The sequence below is a fragment of the Temnothorax longispinosus genome, chromosome 9 (genome assembly GCF_030848805.1).
Source record: "Temnothorax longispinosus isolate EJ_2023e chromosome 9, Tlon_JGU_v1, whole genome shotgun sequence".
Lineage (NCBI taxonomy): Eukaryota > Metazoa > Arthropoda > Insecta > Hymenoptera > Formicidae > Temnothorax > Temnothorax longispinosus.
Genome location: NC_092366.1, coordinates 6,508,799 through 6,526,672, shown reverse-complemented (window position 1 = coordinate 6,526,672; position 17,874 = coordinate 6,508,799). Strand labels below are relative to the sequence as shown.

Sequence of the window (17,874 nt, the reverse complement as noted above, 5' to 3'; positions counted from 1 at the left end):
TGTATGTAGATATAGATGTAATATAAGCCACACGCGTAGGGCGTACGTGGAAATTCCGAATCTATCAGCCGCCCAGACGAATGCAAATGGCGCATGAAGCGCGCTTAATAAAGCCTGTACGCAACTTGCGAATCGCAATTTTCTTTAGGACGTGCTGCCCGTGACGATCACGCGTGGACTCCGTGCGAAAAATTCCTGGCTCTTTCGTGCGAACGACACGCGATTCATCGGGATATTAAATAAATGCATCATTTAGTGGTGGCTTTTCAGCGAATTCGCGTGTCTTGAATACAGCGACTTGATCGCGTGGCTATTCTTTTGTGAAGTATTTTTCCGAGGATAAGTGTTTATATATGATCCAATGATCGAAAGAATCAATTATCTTTCGCGAACCAAAATAAAATCCGACAAGTATCAAAATGAATGATGAATGATTACAATAATGAACATTTTATTATTTCTACTTATTCTATGAAAAATATACATACAATTTGTATTATCTATATTACTGCGATAATATATGTTCTGACATATAAAAAAATATAACTTTATATTTTCTCTTTTACGCACTTAACTCAATGCACATATATTAACATCTAATATACGTACATTAAATTCAGTTTACCCGATTGTCCAAAATTAAAACATATTTTGACAATCGAAGGTTTATTTTGTATATTAATTTCTATAAATGCATACTTTGAAAAAAGTGGAAGACTTAGTAAGTCATAAAAAATTTATAAAAAGAATCTGAAATTTTCGCAATTGTCAGTTTAACATATCAGTTGATCACGATTTGTTTTTTTTTTTCCTACAGAATGTCAGGTTGCGATTTTCGGTGCATAACCGATAATAAATTCGCCGATACTTGCAAATCGGTCGCCACCGACCCGGGCGATCCATCTACCTCTGCTTGATATTTTTGTCGTGGTAACCACCTGTAAATCAAAAATGACATTTCTTTCGTTGTAATAAAAGTTTCTAAACAAGTCGATTACCTATGAATCACCGGAGAGAGCAAATCCTTGTCGATCGATGAAGGATCTCGTGCACCTGTCATCCAGGTGACAATCCCACCCACCACAAGTACCACCAGCGTGCCAATAGGAGCAACCCAGTGGTAGGATAACCGATACAACGGGAAGACATCGTCTTCGCTGCACAACACGCGCGAGTTAATACAGAACCGATACGAGATACATTAAGAACGTTAATTAAAATAAAAATAGACAGAATAAACTTACTTGGGCCATTCGAATTGCTTTAAGAAATGTTGGCTGACATTTCCCGCACACTGCGCAACTGGAAGTTTCTTCGGTACCACGAGACCAGAAGCGATAGCCGCATTCGCACCAAAACTGACCCATCCAGACATCATAAATCCTGCAATGGCGCCAATAAAGGCACCCTGCGCAAAACAGATATACACGAAATAATAGAGTTTGTTTGAAAAATAATTTATTCGTTCCAGAGTTGATCAGATTTTGTTTCGTACCTTAGAATTTGCCCATGGAAACAAGATTCCCAGAGTAAAAACGCCAAAAGAAGTCCCAGCAGCGATGGCGGCCAAACTATTCGTTACCTAAATCGCAATAATAAAAATTACAACAGCATTTTGAAGTTTTAAGATATATAGAGAGATTGCGACGGAATAACAACAACATAAAATCCGGACACTCACAGCTAGAACTCCTCCTAGTTTCTCAATCAAGAAAAGCAAGCACATCGCCAACAAACCGAACAGGACGACAAGGGTTTTCACGAAAATCGTGGAACAACGATCGTTGGGCTTCATTTTAAAGCAACCTTTGACGAAGTCCTCCAGAATCACAACGGACGTTGAGTTGAAGCCCACTGATAGTGAGCTGTTGAAAAAGGACAATTCTAATATTTGCTCGTGACGGCTCAACAACTAAACATTTCTCACCAATTATATTAATTTTCTCGATCGACCGAATGACTCACGTCAAATGGAAGAACAAATAAGTGAACTTTTATTTTTTTTCTTGTTTTATGTTCAAATTATAACATTATAAGCACGGGACAAATTTCAAAAAGATAATAAATTGTTTTGCTTATGTGCTGTTCAATTTGATGTGTAAAAATTGCTCGTTTATTCAACAAAATTTATTTTAAAATAATTTTTTTTATAAATATTATTCGAAATTCGTTGATCTGGCACAGGTATCTGAGCAAATAATTATTACATTTTATTTAATTTATTTAATTACGTTAATTCGATCTCCATTACCTGAGCGCCGCGCCAAAAATTCCGGAAATAAAGAGGCCAGGTATCCCATGCAAATGATGGGCGATCTCCATGACATAAGCCGGCAACAGTTGATCGTCGGCCGTAATTAAGCCGGAAGCTCTTGGATCGCATTTCGGTGGCGACCACCAAGCGAGGAGGACCAGTCCGCACCAGCAGCATATTGAAATAAACAACATTATGCTGACGGTAAATATCGCGATGGATCTGTAATGGAGATATGTAAAGATTCGCGACATTGGCTATATTAATATAGACATAAATAAAAACAATATATGTATAATACATATATTACTTTCTATTATCTCTTATAATCTTGTAGCATAAAATTACCGTGATTAAACGTTATTAATATAATCAGTGTACTCACTTACAATTGAGATATTTTCGTGCTTTTTAACGATTTGTATCGTTGCACCATAGTTTGATTGACAGCGATGTACGCTGTACTGTACAACCAAGAACCAATCAGAACTGTCCAAACGGTGTGTCTCGTGTAGGGGGATGGATCAAAGCTATACAACAGAAGGGAATACAAGAGATTATTCGATAAGCTTGCACAAAACAGATCGTTCTTTGAATTCTTACTTGAAAAATTCGATGCGATCGGCATCGATGGCCCTATTCCAAATTTCAGATACTCCTCCCATTTGATAGGTCCCTAAAGCGGCAACTGAGATAGCCCCCGCTATCATCACGCCAACTTGTAACGCGTCTGTCCAAACCACTGCTCGAATACCGCCCTAATAAAACAAAACAAGAAAGAAATGATAGCGCAGTGTAGAATAAAATATCTTATTTATAGAAGGAAAGCGCTCTCGAATTTCTCGGAACAATTTTACTTGATCTACACGTGTATCCAGTTTAATCAGTCTGCTTTCTCTTGTAACAACAAGAATCGAAACAAGATTATAAGTTAAGAATTTGATTCGGATGATTATGCAATTTCCCCTATCCCGATAAAAAGCGATATTTCCGCGGCGGCGTTACCTGAAGAATGCGATAACGGGGAATGCTTTTTCGAGTGCTTTGCAATTGCATAATAGTCCACAGCACGTTCGCGCGTGCGCAGACAGCGTATAATAAACAAATTTGTAAAGAGCCACTCAACCACGATAAATTCTCATTAATACGAGATCCAACAAATTGCTCGGATAATTACAGGCGCGCGATCCCGCGATTAATCACTTCAGCGCCGGCTTTGTGATCCGCTGCTACGATAACATCCGCTCGACGTTCTCCGCGCCATTGTTTCCCCGCGCCATTGTCGGGCTTTCAGTTTCCGTCCATAAACATTTCCAGTACTAAGGCTCTCGCGTGAGATTCTTCACGGTATTGTCCACTGAAAATTGTTTCCTACGGTAGACCGTGTCCAAGGAACTCCAGCCATTCCGAGGGAATTTGGCGAACGAGCCTCCCCCGGAAAATTAGCTTAGGCAGCTTAGGCTTCCATTTCCCCGACCGCCACGACCGTTGTCGTATAACCGCTCTTGTTAACATTCAAGTGTACGATCGTCGATATGACAATCGTTCGATCTTTCATGCAGTCCTGATCAATCTTTCTTTTCACTTTTATTTACGCGATGAAAGAGAGAGAGAGAGAGAGAGAGAGAGAGAGAGAGAGAGAGAGAGAGAATTAATTTGTCAATCAAAACTAATAAAAGAAATTAGATGACACTTATCGTATTTAAATCGCAACTTACCAAAACAGTATAGAACACGCAGACGACACATACAATAGTTCCGATCAAATGTATATTGATGCCGCTCACTATAATGAATTATTAAGAATCTTAATGGAAATAGATTAAAATCTTAACGTGAATAATATATAACGTGAATATAAAATACCTTGATTTAACGCCAGCGCGGGAACATAGACCACGATCGATTGGTAAAGAATCTGAAATGAATCAATTCAATTTTTATTCACACGACTTTTCAAAACAGTTGTGAAAAAAAGCATCAGGCCAGATGTAGACTTACCACGTCAAAAACGAAAATTGAGGAAATCAGAATCCGCACGGGTCGACTAAATCGAATTTCCAAATACTGAAAGAAGAGTGTTTATCGTCAAAATTGTGCCTCATTGAGAGGCACATTAAATGGAAATTAAACAAAAAGGACGAACCTCGTAAACGGAGTTAAGTTGCAGAGTAGTAAATACAGGAAGATACACAGTAGCGACCACGATACCAGAGAAAAGAATCGAGATGATCGTGATCCAATATTGCGTGCCAAAGTTGTAGATTTCCGCTGGAGTACCCAAGATCGTCACGCCTGATATGAAGCTACAGTTACGATCGGAATTGATTAAATATTCTGACTAATCAATCAAGCCCGAATCGAACGATAAATGTCAATAAGCTACGAGTCAATTTTTATGTAACATTTATCTCTAAAATTGACATAAACACTGCTCATGAACGTTAAAAGTTGAAATAAACATCACGAATGTCAAAAGAGCTTCATTCTGAATCGAGATACAGGATTTGCAAGATCGTTCAAAAAAGAATTTTTAACAGGTATTACAGTTTCCGCCTTCCCGACGTTAACGAATTCTTTAATTTTTCCGTTACGTTTCAGGGTGTTTTAAGTTCATGTTTTTCATCCGGTTCTTTTATTTCCTTTTCTTCTTTTAATAGTCTTAAATCCTATAGAATGACGAACCAAGCTTACCTGGCAACGAGAGAAGCGGACACGGGAAAGAGTCCTAAGCTCTTTCCTCCAAGCAGGTAGTCTTGTGTGCTTGACTTTTGCGCCCTTCTGAAGTGCCATAAGCCGGCTGCGGCAGACACGAGGAGCATAAGTGCAAACACCATCCAATCGATCCAATGGAAGTATCCTCTTTCCGATACAGCTACCATCTTTACTGAAATCAAAGAGCTAAATATATCCAATGCATTCTGAATGGTGCATTTATGTATAACTAAATTTTCAAATATACATATACGTATGTATCGGAATGACCTATAGCATCAATCACTGATACAATTCGGTTTTAACATGAATTTTTTTTATTAAGCGGTCTGATAGATCATGGCATACTTTCTTTGTAAACTTTTTGAATTTTTGCAATATCTTCAAAATTGAAGAAAATATAGTACACGAAAGTGTGCTGTGACATCATACTTTATATAAGAAATGACGTCATACTTTTTGAAGTTGCCGTCATCAAAGAAACTTTAGCAAGCTATAACTTTCTCAAATTTAGGTTTTTTAAAAAAATTGAAAAAGTACTAAAAATCGGCTTAGATTCTCTACATTAATTATGGATACCGCTTAATAAAACAAAAAAATGTTAAAACCGGATTCCACCAGATATTTGTTAGCATATCTTAATCACAGTCAGCACATTAATTTACCACGTATATGGATACATCATATTTTAGCATTTTATCTGTCTTTTAAGAATGTTTACATTTTACATTGTAACATCCTTAATTTTCTCTGAATAGTTCTTCGGTTAATTAAAAGTTATAAATGCCGCTATTAAATAATTTTACTTATTATGAAAGCATAATCGCCGTTTTTTAAAATCGATTTTTTTTAACAAAATGGTAACGAATTGAAACTCAGGTATGGAAAATCTGTGAGAAAATGTCATTTTTACGTAATTATTAAAAAATAAAGATCGAGTTAAAAAAATTAAGATCGTCACCGACCTCTAAATGTTTCTCAGCGTATTTTGTGTAAATTTGAAAACGATCCATCGAGCGGTTTTCCAGATATGATGTCCACCGGCTTCGAAAACAGTGTTTTGAAAAAAACGCGTTGAAAGTTTCAAGTATGGTTCTACTATTGTTAAGAAGAATTTTTAACTTTACCTCTAGTCGTCAATTCCAGATTCCAGGACCATATAGAGTACCCTCAGCAGCAATTGCAGCTTCACGGGAAGAGGATTGTTTTTGTCTGCGAGCAATTCTCCCTTCGCGCGTCGCCTCCTATACTCGAATTTCAGCTAAATTGATGCGGAATTTTCGCTTTCGATGCCATTATTACCACTTTACGTACGCTTCGAAACTGGAATATACGAACAGAAGAGCAAGTAAAAGTCTACTAGTACGTCTACTCGCTAGCTCAACGGCTTTCGTACTGAATTCTAACGATCCTCAGCTGAAGGACACAGGTAAGGTCGCTCCCCTAGGCCCCTAAAAGGGACTCTTTTGCCATGAGCAACAATACATAATGAAGATCGAGAGGACAACTGAAACCTAAAATACCGCTGGAGCGATATTTTCCGTGCGCGCCACGTCAGGTAGCGGAGCTCGAACTCTCGAACGCTCGAACTTGTTTTTTTCCTCGGAATTCTACAACTTCGTCAATTTTACAGATATCGATGTGAAATTTTCAGGATATATTCTTAACACTTGAAACTTTTAGAAAACGCAAAAAAAGCAAAAAAAAATTTCTAGGTGGATGTAGCTCCGGGGGGGGACCATGGAAGAAATACTTATGTGATACCCGGGTTCCCCTCCCCCCCGTAACGGAGCAGCGCTTAGGAGGGACTATAGTGGAGGTTTTAGCCGGTAGGCCATGGGTGACGTCGCTTCGGCGATATGCGCCCGTGGAATCCGGCACTACCCCGCCTCGGGCCCGAGAGGCGAGGTGTCTTTTGAAGATTTCCTCCACTTAAAAAAAAAAAAAAAAAAAAAACTTTTTTTTAAATGGAAAACAAGGTATGTCGTCGGTCTGACAGACCAATGGCGCGGGTATAGGAAGGTTAACTACTAATTTAATGAATGTCAATCGTAAGTGTCATATTATCTAATGGCAGATACAGAATCGGCGAGATGCTTAATTATTAACAATCTTGTCGCGATTGTTTGCAATGACAGAGTCTTTCGCGATAATCAGGTCAATTATTTCAGTCAATATCAATATATACCAGCTAAAAACTATCCCAATCACATTTTTTTCCGCATCGAATCATGTCATGCATTGTATTTTTTTTTAGATCAGCGTTAAAATTATGAGTCCCATCTCGGATTACAAAGCCGACGTACCGATATTTTTAATCCGTTAGACCTACAGCAAAGACTTAATCGACTGGCGCGTCGCCAGAAATATTTCGCCGAGTTTTTATTCGACTTGTATCATGTAACGCGTTTGCTATTTAATGTCTATCAATGTTATGCAGTAATTAAGTATCACTCGTGACAATAAAAATGTATCAAGGATGTATGTCGCGTCATCAATTGATCGCAAAGGATATCGCGACCATATTATTAATGCCCGCTGTCGTTAACGTTTCCTTGAGTAGAGAAGCTACTGACCCATGACTTCTTCGCACGTGCTAGTCATTTGGTCTCGTTAACGTTGAATGACAATTGCGACAGTATTCTCAGTTACACAGTTCGCGATGCCATCCCTGAAATCCCGTATTTCCGTTCACACTAACGAGCGGTAAAGTATGGTTACAATAGATAATGGTTTAATCAGAGGAAGATAATACTCTAACCAAAGGGACTTTCAACGATAAGACTAGGAAAAATCGAAAATTAGAGACGTGAAAGATATAAATCGCTACATTATCACGCATTCCGATCTGTTATTTTTATATAGATCTTTTTTTAATATGTATTTTTATCTTCTATTTTTATATTCTTTTGAATAATCTTACGAAGAGTTATTATCATGGATGGACGTCGTTTATGGTGCTAGAAAATACATTTGACGGTCGATACTATTTCTGCAAAGTCACATGGAATTCCGAGTTCAAAGTTCTGTTATTTTCCAATCAATCGCCAGGGTCAATTGCCGAGGCGCGCGAGCGTTAACAAGCGGAAAGTAGTCCGTAAGCCGATCGTGAAACCATGCCAGTTCTCATTACCGTTCTCAGTAGAATTTGCATTGCTAATTAATATTCGAATCATCAAGGCAACTCGATTTTACAATGAAAATTTTTCGAAAATCATACTTGTACCGTACTTCATTAAAATTACAAAATCTAATTACCATGCATGCTTTTATGAAGTTACATGAAATAGCAGTCTCATGAACGACCGTTTGACTCGAAAGATCTTCGACGAGAGAAGCTGTGGTCGGACTGATCCCGCGCGTTATCATTCTATGTAAAGTCCAATAGTCGTGTTCATCAACGTCATGATAATGGAATTCGATAAATTATCAATAGACAACAGACACGTGAATGGAAAAGACAATCGCTTTAGAAATTTTCTCGAGGATTTCATCGACTCCGGAATTTTCAACTTGGTTTCGATCGATGAGTACTTCCTGCCTGATAATTACTTAATACATGCGTCGGACGAATGTAATTAGTCGCATCAGCAGTGGATAATCGGCGCTTACCGACTATTACGATCACACGTGAGATAGTCGACGGACGGTACACGCTTCTATCATTATAAATAGTCATTTTTAGTCATATTATATTCTATAGTTATATTTAGTACAGTCATGTGGTTCACATGGACATTCACGAAGATGTGCGACAAGATCTTGAGAAATAAGGTGTGACAAACAATGATACGCGGACGATCCTTAATCAACGATCGGTAAAAGCTGCATGAGACGCCCGTTTAACTCTCTCTCTTCCGCTTTTGGACTTTCTCTTTTGAATTTCCCTCAATCTGTTCCTTTACGCAAACACAAATTAATGATTTGTGCAAATTGCAATCATGAATGAAGCAATGAAAATTATTTTCTCTTTAGCAATTGCGTGTGGAACTGTGGAAGAACGGAGTAGGTTTTACAGCTGCTTGTCTCGAATGCGCGTACTTAATGAGCGTCGCGCGTAATGAGCAGCGTCTAAAATTTAATCGTCCTATTTTTACCGAAGATTTCGAGAGAACTACATTCGTCGCTCGTCTCGGAAACTGTTTATATATTACAACAATTTGCATCTAATTCGCGCGAAAGAGACCGAGAAAGAGACCAGCTAACAAAAACCTCTGAATCATATCTAACCGGTTTGATAGGAAGAGCGAAATTAAATCTACACTGATATTCAACGCTAAATGCCACACACGAACACTCGAGGAATCCCGAAAAAACGATCTTATATTCGACTTCTTTTTCCTCTTGATAAAAGAAATATTCTGCTGACTTTCCCGGTACGCATTCTTGAAATTGTTGACGCCTTACTAACCTTGGGGTGAAAACTAAAACTCGACACTATTTCATTCCAGTCTGATTATAGATTTCTGTTGTACCGAGTTTTAGCGCATCGCGCACCACTGTGCGGCGGTGCTTTCAAAAACAGCGACCAAGTTCGTCCTCCAAACAGCAAACTCCCTTTTTTCAAACACACAATGTCAATAATCCTTCTGTTCTCCTATTCTCTCTCTTTCTTTCGTTCTCTCTCTTTTTCTCTCTTGTTCCTCCCTTCAAGTTTAAAATCTTTTCTCATCGATTATTCACGAATCACATAATGGTCAACGTAGTTTCGTACAAACTCCGTTGTCTCATCAGTCAAACAAATGGGAGCAACAGGGAGAAAGAATGCGAAAATTTTCAAAGTACCCCTCGAGAATTTGCCGACTGAATATCGAATCTCACGCAACAGAGTCCCGTCGGGAACTTTTGACCGTTTGATTCCGCACGAGGCACATGGCGCGAAGTTTCACCGCGCGGTGACGCCAAGCGTAAGTGTTCTCAGCGTTCTCCAACGATGACGGTGACATATGCTCTCCGTTGTTCTCGCCTCTGATCCGCGTGGACGTCGACCGGCTATCATGCGCGGCTCAACGCGGCTGACCGAAGCGTTGATGCGTCCGTAAGCGACGACCGCGATCGACTGAGCACGGCTCGACACTCTCGACAGCGTATAGCGATTACGTCGCGAGACACAAATCGCGCGTGCTTTCGCGCGTGCTAAAAAAAGGCGTCATTGACAGTGGCACGCACAGTCAGTGACTACGGCCGAGGCACGACGCACGACAGCGCGCGGTGATTTGAGCGTTATCGATCAAGAGACTGACGAGACTTTGCCCAGTTACGAGTCCCTAAGGCTCCTTTCTAGTCTCCACACTCATGACCTTATTTATTAGGCCTGTGACGTCAAAATCTCATAAAATCGTATAATAATACATAGCGGCCAAACGAACTGGAAACTCCTTTTTATATCATATTGCATTAGTAAATACATTGATGTATAATAAAATTTAATTTGCGCGTATCGGCGCCTTCCAATAAAAATAAAAATAATGGTAGCCGGTGAAAATTTACAGCTATTTATTAATCTGCGAACCGAAATGAGCGTCTTCGGCATCTTTGCCAGTCGAATCTGGCTCGGTGTCATGCCGAAAGAAATGAATTTATTTCGATGTGTATTGCGAGTAAAAAAATTCCTGGCGGCAATTAAAAGAATGGCTACATCAATAAAATCGGAACCATAAGAACTGCTTCGCGGTTGAGCAGTTTTAAATACTCAAACGCGAATCTGTCGACCCTAAAATAAAAAATGATAACCCCGACGAATATGACGACCGTAAATAAAATCTCCCCTTGCAACGTCAATTCGTCAATTCGTTCATTTTGAATGAGCATTTTCTTTATTAGTATTATTATATAAATGTATAATAATATTACAACTACATTTAGTCCGATTCGAATAAAGAAATGTTGATCTTTCACTTCGTAACTTTGTCGCAGAAATAGTGACATGAAACAGTGAAAATTAATTGCACACCTCAAATAAAATCCGGAAACTAAAATAACGCACAATTGCTTAAATTCGCAGACGTGAAATCGTAAGAATATCACACAATATGCAACATCATCGAAGTGGAATGGAATTGTTGACGTATAAAACTACATACAATCATATCCAATATCGCAGTTAGAAAATCATTCGCATAAGCATTTTATGTTTCGTTCATTTAATCACGAAAGAAAGGTTCGATTACAAATATTACAACCGTAGCCGTTCCGTGTGCATATCTGTACAAAATGTATCTATATACATTTACATAAATCTATATATAAATATAGATTTATATAGATTTATAGATATCTATATAGATTTATATATAAATTTATATTAATCTATATATAAAGGACCCCACTATATCCTTAATTCTTATGGAAATTGGGTTTCGGTGAAATTAGCTGAAACTTTGGAAATAAATAGTTTGTTTTATGTGATGCTGATCAAAAGTCACAATGGGCAAGATTCGTAATAATCAACTGTTTAGATGCTATCAGCGATCAAAAGTCAAAATAAGGCGTTATGCATGTCAACACTATTGTGGGACAGTGAACTGCAATGTATTCTGCAGAATCATACAACTTATTCTTTTTGTTAATACAAAAATATGTATGCATGCATGTGTATATACATATATATGAATTATAATCTTATAACATAATTCACATACTGCATATACATTTTTTTCACATAAATATATATTTTTGTATTAACAAGAAGAATTAAGTGTGATTCTGTAGAATAATACATTGCAATCCACTGTCCTACAATAGTACTGACATAATGCCTTATTTTGACTTTTGGACGCTGATAGCGCTTAAACGATCGATTATGACGATTATTGTGAATCTTGCCCATTATAACTTTTAATCAGCATCATATAAACTATATATTTCTACAGTTTCAGCCAATTACACCGAAATCCATTGTACCACAATAATACTGAAATAACACCTTATTTTTATACTTATATACGCTGATAGCATATAAACGGTTGATTATTGTGAATTTTGCCCGTGTGACTTTTGATTACATAAACCATGGGGTCCTTTATATGTCTATATGTTTGTGTTAAAAATGTCTATATGTTTGTGCCAAGTGCAAGTATTGTAAAAAAAAAGTAAACCGTTTATCTACAAGTTATATACATGTGTATGCGCGTCTTTCCTTAAGCGATCAATATTTGGTGTTAATATGTTGACAAAATATTAAATTGTCCACAAAATATTGTTCTACATCAATAAATATATAAAGACAATACTGACTTGATATCGAAATAATTATAGACACGATTATCGAACATCATTAATATCCTCATCGACAATAAATAATGATCGCCGGAGCGCTGTTTCTTGTTCCACGGAGAAAAAGTTGACAGCATAGAGTGAACAATTAGGTGAGTAATGATTGGATGCACATATTTATATTTTCACATTACATTTTTATACACAATGTACGAATAGAGAAAACAAAAAAAAATATCGACATAAAATACAAAATGCAATTGGAGACAATAATTCATTCACGTATTCACAGGTACACATCATCGATCCTTAAATATAAAAATCGTCAGCTCTTAACGTGGAACAAGATCAGTAACAAAAGTTACATACAAAAATCTTTGATACAGTCTGTAATCGGTAAAAGGTAGTTTCATCACAGTTTGTGTTGTCTTCCCTCGCCAAAGAGCCATAGGCAAGCTCTGTCGACTATATAAGCGAAGACAAAATCCGCGACTAGCATTTGAACCAGTATCGTACGGAACTACAACATATAATAGTATGTAAGCAATATATGTAATACACATTCAACGGCGAATAAATTACGATAAGCTCAATTATATATTTGCGCGTGACGTAAAACTTACTTGGCTTGGAAAGTCTACAATCTCGAACTGCACCGCTAAATCCGGCAAAAATCCACAAGCCAGTAATAAAATAATGGCAGAAGTGCCCACAAGACTGAACAAAAGAGTCTTATTTTGTGTCAAACTTTCCATGAATGGCTGGCCCTGTCAGAGCGTGACATAATTAGCGTTTATTATCAATGATATTGCATTAGCTGGATGATAGAATATAAGGGATAACTTACTCGATAATTTATAGCAAAAGTAGAAACCTGAAGAGCCATTGCGATTATGTACACAGTACTATTAATTATATTCGCCTCAAAGGGTTCTTCCTCGCTGCTGTCATTTTCTTCCAATGAACTCGGTTCATGGGAAGTGTTCAGGATAGCTGCCAGCTTATCGTCTCTATAAAAGAAGTAATTTGAAGAGTACAGTTGAGTGATTTCGTTTTAACTTGCACAACTTACTTCGGAGATAAAATGGTAGCTTCTTTCACCAAGTAGACGAGGCAGATGAAATGTACGGCAAACTGCAATAATACAGTTGCGATGGTGTACAAATTGAAGATATTTGGTAGCGGTCTTTGCTGCGACAGAATTTTCAGCGGTTTTGATCGTGAGATGAAGAGGAAACATGCCGCTAAAAGGATACCCTGCAAAGTCGCCTGCGCGTCGCTAAACTTGATTCCATCTAGATACAATACTGACTGGCTATAAGCGAGTATCAGCGCATTCAGTGCCAATATTTTGAACATCTGCAGAGTGGTGACAAGAGTGCAGCGTCCCTGCTTTATCACGTGACATACTGCAAGAAAATGAATACTTGTTTTTCCGGATAACGAATCAATTTGGCAGTGTCCCGTGATGCTTACTGCATTGAATGGATGACATTTTGCTGGTGAAGGGGGCCGCGATGGAAGCATCACCGAGTTTCACAATCACGGACTGCTCTTGCACCTCGTTGTCAATCTCCTTCAGCATCTTCTGCAGCTTCGTGCGAGTATTCACCGGGGCAGCTCTCGGATTGTTTCTTGGCCCGTTGTTTACGGGCGATGTTAAAGTATCATTCCTTGGATCCTTTCGCTTATCGGAAATTATTCTTTCGGGCGGACTGGACAGAATTGCGACACCTACCAGGGGGAAAAAAAAAGAAAAAACGAGTACATCCAACTTTTACCGCATCCTCTTCATCAACTTACCCACTTGTGCGTGTTTCAAAGCTCCGACATCGTTCGTCCCGTCACCGCACATCAACGTCGTATAACCTAAGGATTGTAGCGATACGATAATGAATTCTTTTTGCTTCGGTGCACATCGCGCGAAGATTACGATATGTGGCAAGAGCTCTCGAAGAAGTTTCCGTCGTTTTTCCTTCAGATACGATAAACCCTAGAAAAATACATTATGCAGTAACAAACGATCGCTGTAATTCTAATTGATAGAAGGTCTTGTTTATCTACATACTTCACCCGTTACGCAAAGCGCGTGATCCCTCCAGATTTCTTTGTACGATTCAACATTTTCATCGCTTAGAGGAACCTGCGTCAACTTGTCTATGCTTTCCCACAACCATTGATCATCATCCACAGTCAGTATAAGTGTGCTAGGCTTCTTCGTGAAATGCAGCTCGCGGCTTACATGACAGGCCGTCAAAGGATTATCACCCGTTATCATCACGACCTAAATAATTGTATGTTAAACTTATTCAGTTTCTGATAATTTTGCGAAAATATTTTCTTTCGAATACACTTTTATGTATCGCGATGTCTCAACAATAAGGTCATACACGTACCGAGTGCGATGAATTGACGATCTCTTTGATAACGGCTTTCGAGTCAGGTTTGAGAGGGCAGCTGATAATGACAAATCCCGCAAATGTGAGATTGCTCTCCAACTTTTCACGAGTTAATTCTCTCAAGTCTTGAGAGGATAAGCTACCAGTAAGTTTTCGATATCCCAAAGCGAGCACTCTTGCGCCGCGTCGTGAAAGAGATAAGTAAGTTGAATCGTAATTCTCCGGCACGGAAGATAACTGAAATGGCAGATTGTATTAATAACGACAAACATAAAAATCAAATAAAATTGTAGACAAATGTTATTTTATTCATTCACCATATTCTTCAGGGTTTCTGGCGCGCCTTTTACCATAGCCATATAATGCACTTCTGAAGCTCCAGGAAGAGTATATCCAGCCACAACGCACATTCTTTTCAAAGCCGATGAAAAGTGATACCTCTGTATAATCTTCAGTGCTGGAGATTTGCACTTTTTAGGAATTACAGAATCACCTGAAATGGGACATTAGCGTAAAGCAATGCGTCAATATTCTTGCGTTGTATTATTTGCGAATGTATACCTACTTTTCGTGAGAGTCCAATTGATAGCATTGAGAGTGGCCTTCTCTAGTGGATCCCCGACAATACCGTCATCTAATTGAACAAGAGAATGACATGTGGCAAGCACTTGAATACTCCCCAGAGGTGCATTTGTTAGTTGAATCACGTCCGAGTTGCCGCTTAAAAAGAAAAAAATTAAAATCGTATTTAATAGCGCGAAAAGTTATGCGAGCATAATAAAATAAATAGTAATTTCTTACTTGATACCCGCGATACCCTCGACAACCAAATTATCGCTGGTAAGCGTACCGGTCTTGTCAAAACAACAAATGTCAACTTTGCCAGCGAATGGAATTCTGAATGGTTCTGTGCAGAACACACCTATGAACAGACGAGGCATGATAATTTTTATGTGTATGTGACTAGTATACGATTAAAAGCCTTCGGCAAAGTATGAATCTGTCTTAAATACCTAACTTGGCTAGAGCTACCAGAGATGTGTTAACAGCCAGAGACAACTCTATAGGTAACTCTGGTGGTACAACGGACGTCAAAATCAACGTGCATTCCAAAAATAGTTTGTACTTGTTCCTCGTAGGATCCTCGCTGCCTAAAATCGAAATTTTTGCGACGTGTAACTTCATCGTATAGTCCTCACCTTTATGCGTAGGATCGAATTACCTTTGACCCAAACATACGCGGCGGCGGCAATTGCAAAAATAAGTAAGAAGAGAATGAAGCCAAAAGTTTCTAAGTTATTGGCTGTAACGCGTTTAACGCCGAACAATATCGTTCTTAAAAGTTTGCCCTGTGACGTGGAAAAGCCGGTACGCAATACGTAGGCAACGCATCCATTATCGGTCGCTGTAACATCGTGCGTTAATATCGTAAGGTGAGCGAGAACATTATGAAAAATGAAAGATATTAATTGATGATACCTCGAAGACCGGGAGTATTTTTGCTAGGAGCTGTATGCTGTACAACTTTTGTACCACCGAAAAGCACGTGAAGTTTACCATCTCCTTCGATATCTATAGTTTTACTTCCATCAGTATCTTCTATAGGTTCTTTCATTTGAGGTACAGATTCACCTATACATTTTCAGTCGTTATAAACCATATGTTCGTGACTTGAATGTGATACTAGCTTGTTTAAAATACCTGTTAACATGCTTTCGTCAACCACGCACGGGCCTCGCAAAAGCAACATATCGCATGGCACTAAAGTATCACGTTGAGATCTTGTAATAGAGACGATATCCCCAGGAACTAATTGGTCCGTAAATAATACGCGCCATCGCCTATTTCTGTACACCTAGAAGAAAGAATAAGCGTGGGTGAAATCCATTAGAAATAAGCACGTTACAAACAGACAGCAGTTCATATTCGTACCATTATCATGTATGGTTTATTACCCATTTTACGAATCTCGGCCATATTTCTTAGTTGCTGCTGCACCAGCGTACACTCGAACATGATAAGCATGATCAGGGTGAAGATACTGTAATACCAATATTTATCCAAGCACCAGAGTGTCACGCAGAATACTTGAAAGACGAAGAACGGTGCGATAGCGCGTTCTTTAAAGAGTTCCCAGAACTCGGGTACGACCATGTCCAACCTGGAGTAAAAAAGAAAAACAATATTTTCAGCGATGTAAAAGGTGCCTCGCAAGAAACAAATAATGCAAGGAGTCGTTCACACTGTACTTGTTTTTTCCATATTTTTCTTCCGCTGCCTCAATTTCCTTTTCGTCAGGATACCCTTTCCATTCGCAATAATGTTTCACGGAATGATCGATCGGGAACTGCAACCCTCTGAATGACTTTACGTTCGGGTCCCAGTAATATTTTGTCTTTTGAAAAATGAACCAAGGTTCCTGCTGATCCGTATGACGTAATGAAATCAGCTCCGAGCTCCCGTTGTTTGGGGTGGGAACTACTTTAACTATCCTCGCTTTGTACGGATCTTTCGCCTGGAATTTCATTTATACGGGGTAGAAGAAATGTCGCGAAAGAAAACGGTGAGGTGACTTGACGCGATATATTCGAATGTACCCGCCGAGTAGTGTCACGTGGCCGACCTAGCAGAAGACCGGCCGTTCGAATGGCTGCCACGTTTACGGGATACGGGACATATTGGGGCCACGAAGAGCCACGTGCCCGACGCCCGTTACTTGAAGCAAATTGATGGGCGGTCGCCACTTACCGAGCTGCAGTTCAAGAACGTGTGGATGTGCACCGACCATTGACAGCAGAGGCAGAGAAAAATCTGCAGCACGCCGATCGTCGCGATGCCCACCAGGCCCGCGTCGTAATATTCGTCAACACCGTAAACGAAGATCCAACAGTAGATCCATAAGGACTGCAGGATCACGAAAGGCAGGATGTAACCGTTGAACATCCATTTTCGTGGATTGTGCAGGCTGACAGATTGCACGAGTTCGTCCACCCGTGACGAGGCCGCCGCCATGATTACGCCGACAACGATTTAACAAGTCGTCACAACGAGCGAGAAACGTCTTAACGTCCGACGAACTTTAAGCACCATTCACATCGAGAGATCCCTCTTAAAACACGCGATCCGTATACGGGCGATGCAACGCGAGCTCGGGCGACCGCGTTTCGCACATGCGGAGAAGGTTTGGGGAGAATGAGCGAGCCGATCGTGCCGCAGGGTTATGTTAAAATCAATTGGAATGGATGAGAAGTGTGTGTGCCAGCGCGGTTCTAGCTTCTAGCGTGGCGAACA

The 17,874-nt window shown here is 39.3% G+C and overlaps 2 protein-coding genes across 3 annotated transcripts; both read right to left on the bottom strand.

Moving 5' to 3' along the window:
- Window positions 1-434: 434 nt before the first annotated feature.
- Window positions 435-10,181, bottom strand: LOC139818613 (sodium-coupled monocarboxylate transporter 1). Of its 2 annotated transcripts, none has more exons than XM_071787392.1 (15): window positions 9,381-10,181; window positions 6,097-6,292; window positions 4,949-5,136; window positions 4,401-4,560; window positions 4,256-4,321; window positions 4,121-4,172; window positions 3,973-4,040; window positions 2,858-3,012; window positions 2,644-2,784; window positions 2,252-2,476; window positions 1,682-1,865; window positions 1,496-1,582; window positions 1,245-1,408; window positions 999-1,157; window positions 435-938 (listed from the first exon to the last, which is right to left on the bottom strand). In XM_071787392.1, the coding sequence occupies exons 3-15, from the start codon at window positions 5,134-5,136 to the stop codon at window positions 812-814; spliced, it is 1,776 nt and encodes a 591-aa protein (XP_071643493.1). In that variant the 5' UTR covers window positions 6,097-6,292; window positions 9,381-10,181; the 3' UTR covers window positions 435-811. The 2 variants fall into 2 exon arrangements, with proteins under 2 accessions (XP_071643493.1, XP_071643492.1); XM_071787391.1 differs by having other exon boundaries at window positions 4,949-5,141; window positions 9,381-10,180.
- A 2,163-nt stretch (window positions 10,182-12,344) lies between these two features.
- LOC139818612 (endoplasmic reticulum transmembrane helix translocase) lies at window positions 12,345-17,846 on the bottom strand. Its single transcript, XM_071787390.1, has 18 exons — window positions 17,332-17,846; window positions 16,833-17,098; window positions 16,516-16,744; window positions 16,285-16,438; window positions 16,063-16,215; window positions 15,806-15,988; window positions 15,597-15,734; window positions 15,385-15,505; window positions 15,149-15,303; window positions 14,901-15,076; window positions 14,581-14,820; window positions 14,253-14,468; window positions 13,988-14,177; window positions 13,661-13,918; window positions 13,257-13,593; window positions 13,032-13,194; window positions 12,808-12,951; window positions 12,345-12,704 (listed from the first exon to the last, which is right to left on the bottom strand). Exons 1-18 carry the CDS (start codon window positions 17,593-17,595, stop codon window positions 12,597-12,599), a joined length of 3,495 nt encoding a protein of 1,164 aa, XP_071643491.1. The 5' UTR covers window positions 17,596-17,846; the 3' UTR covers window positions 12,345-12,596.
- Window positions 17,847-17,874: the final 28 nt, after the last annotated feature.

Bases quoted from the DNA above. Each gene is read 5' to 3' on its own strand.
- LOC139818612 (XM_071787390.1), bottom strand. From the start codon at position 17,595: ATGGCGGCGGCCTCGTCACGGGTGGACGAACTCGTGCAATCTGTCAGC. The intron at 17,099-17,331 runs GTAAGTGGCGAC...ATGAAATTCCAG, and splicing joins CGTTCTTGAACTGCAGCTCG to GCGAAAGATCCGTACAAAGC. The intron at 13,195-13,256 runs GTAAGTTGTGCA...CTTCTTTTATAG, and splicing joins GCTACCATTTTATCTCCGAA to AGACGATAAGCTGGCAGCTA.
- LOC139818613 (XM_071787392.1), bottom strand. From the start codon at position 5,136: ATGGTAGCTGTATCGGAAAGAGGATACTTCCATTGGATCGATTGGATG. The intron at 4,561-4,948 runs GTAAGCTTGGTT...TCGTAACTGTAG, and splicing joins TCCGCTTCTCTCGTTGCCAG to CTTCATATCAGGCGTGACGA. The intron at 2,785-2,857 runs GTAAGAATTCAA...TCTGTTGTATAG, and splicing joins GATCGCATCGAATTTTTCAA to CTTTGATCCATCCCCCTACA.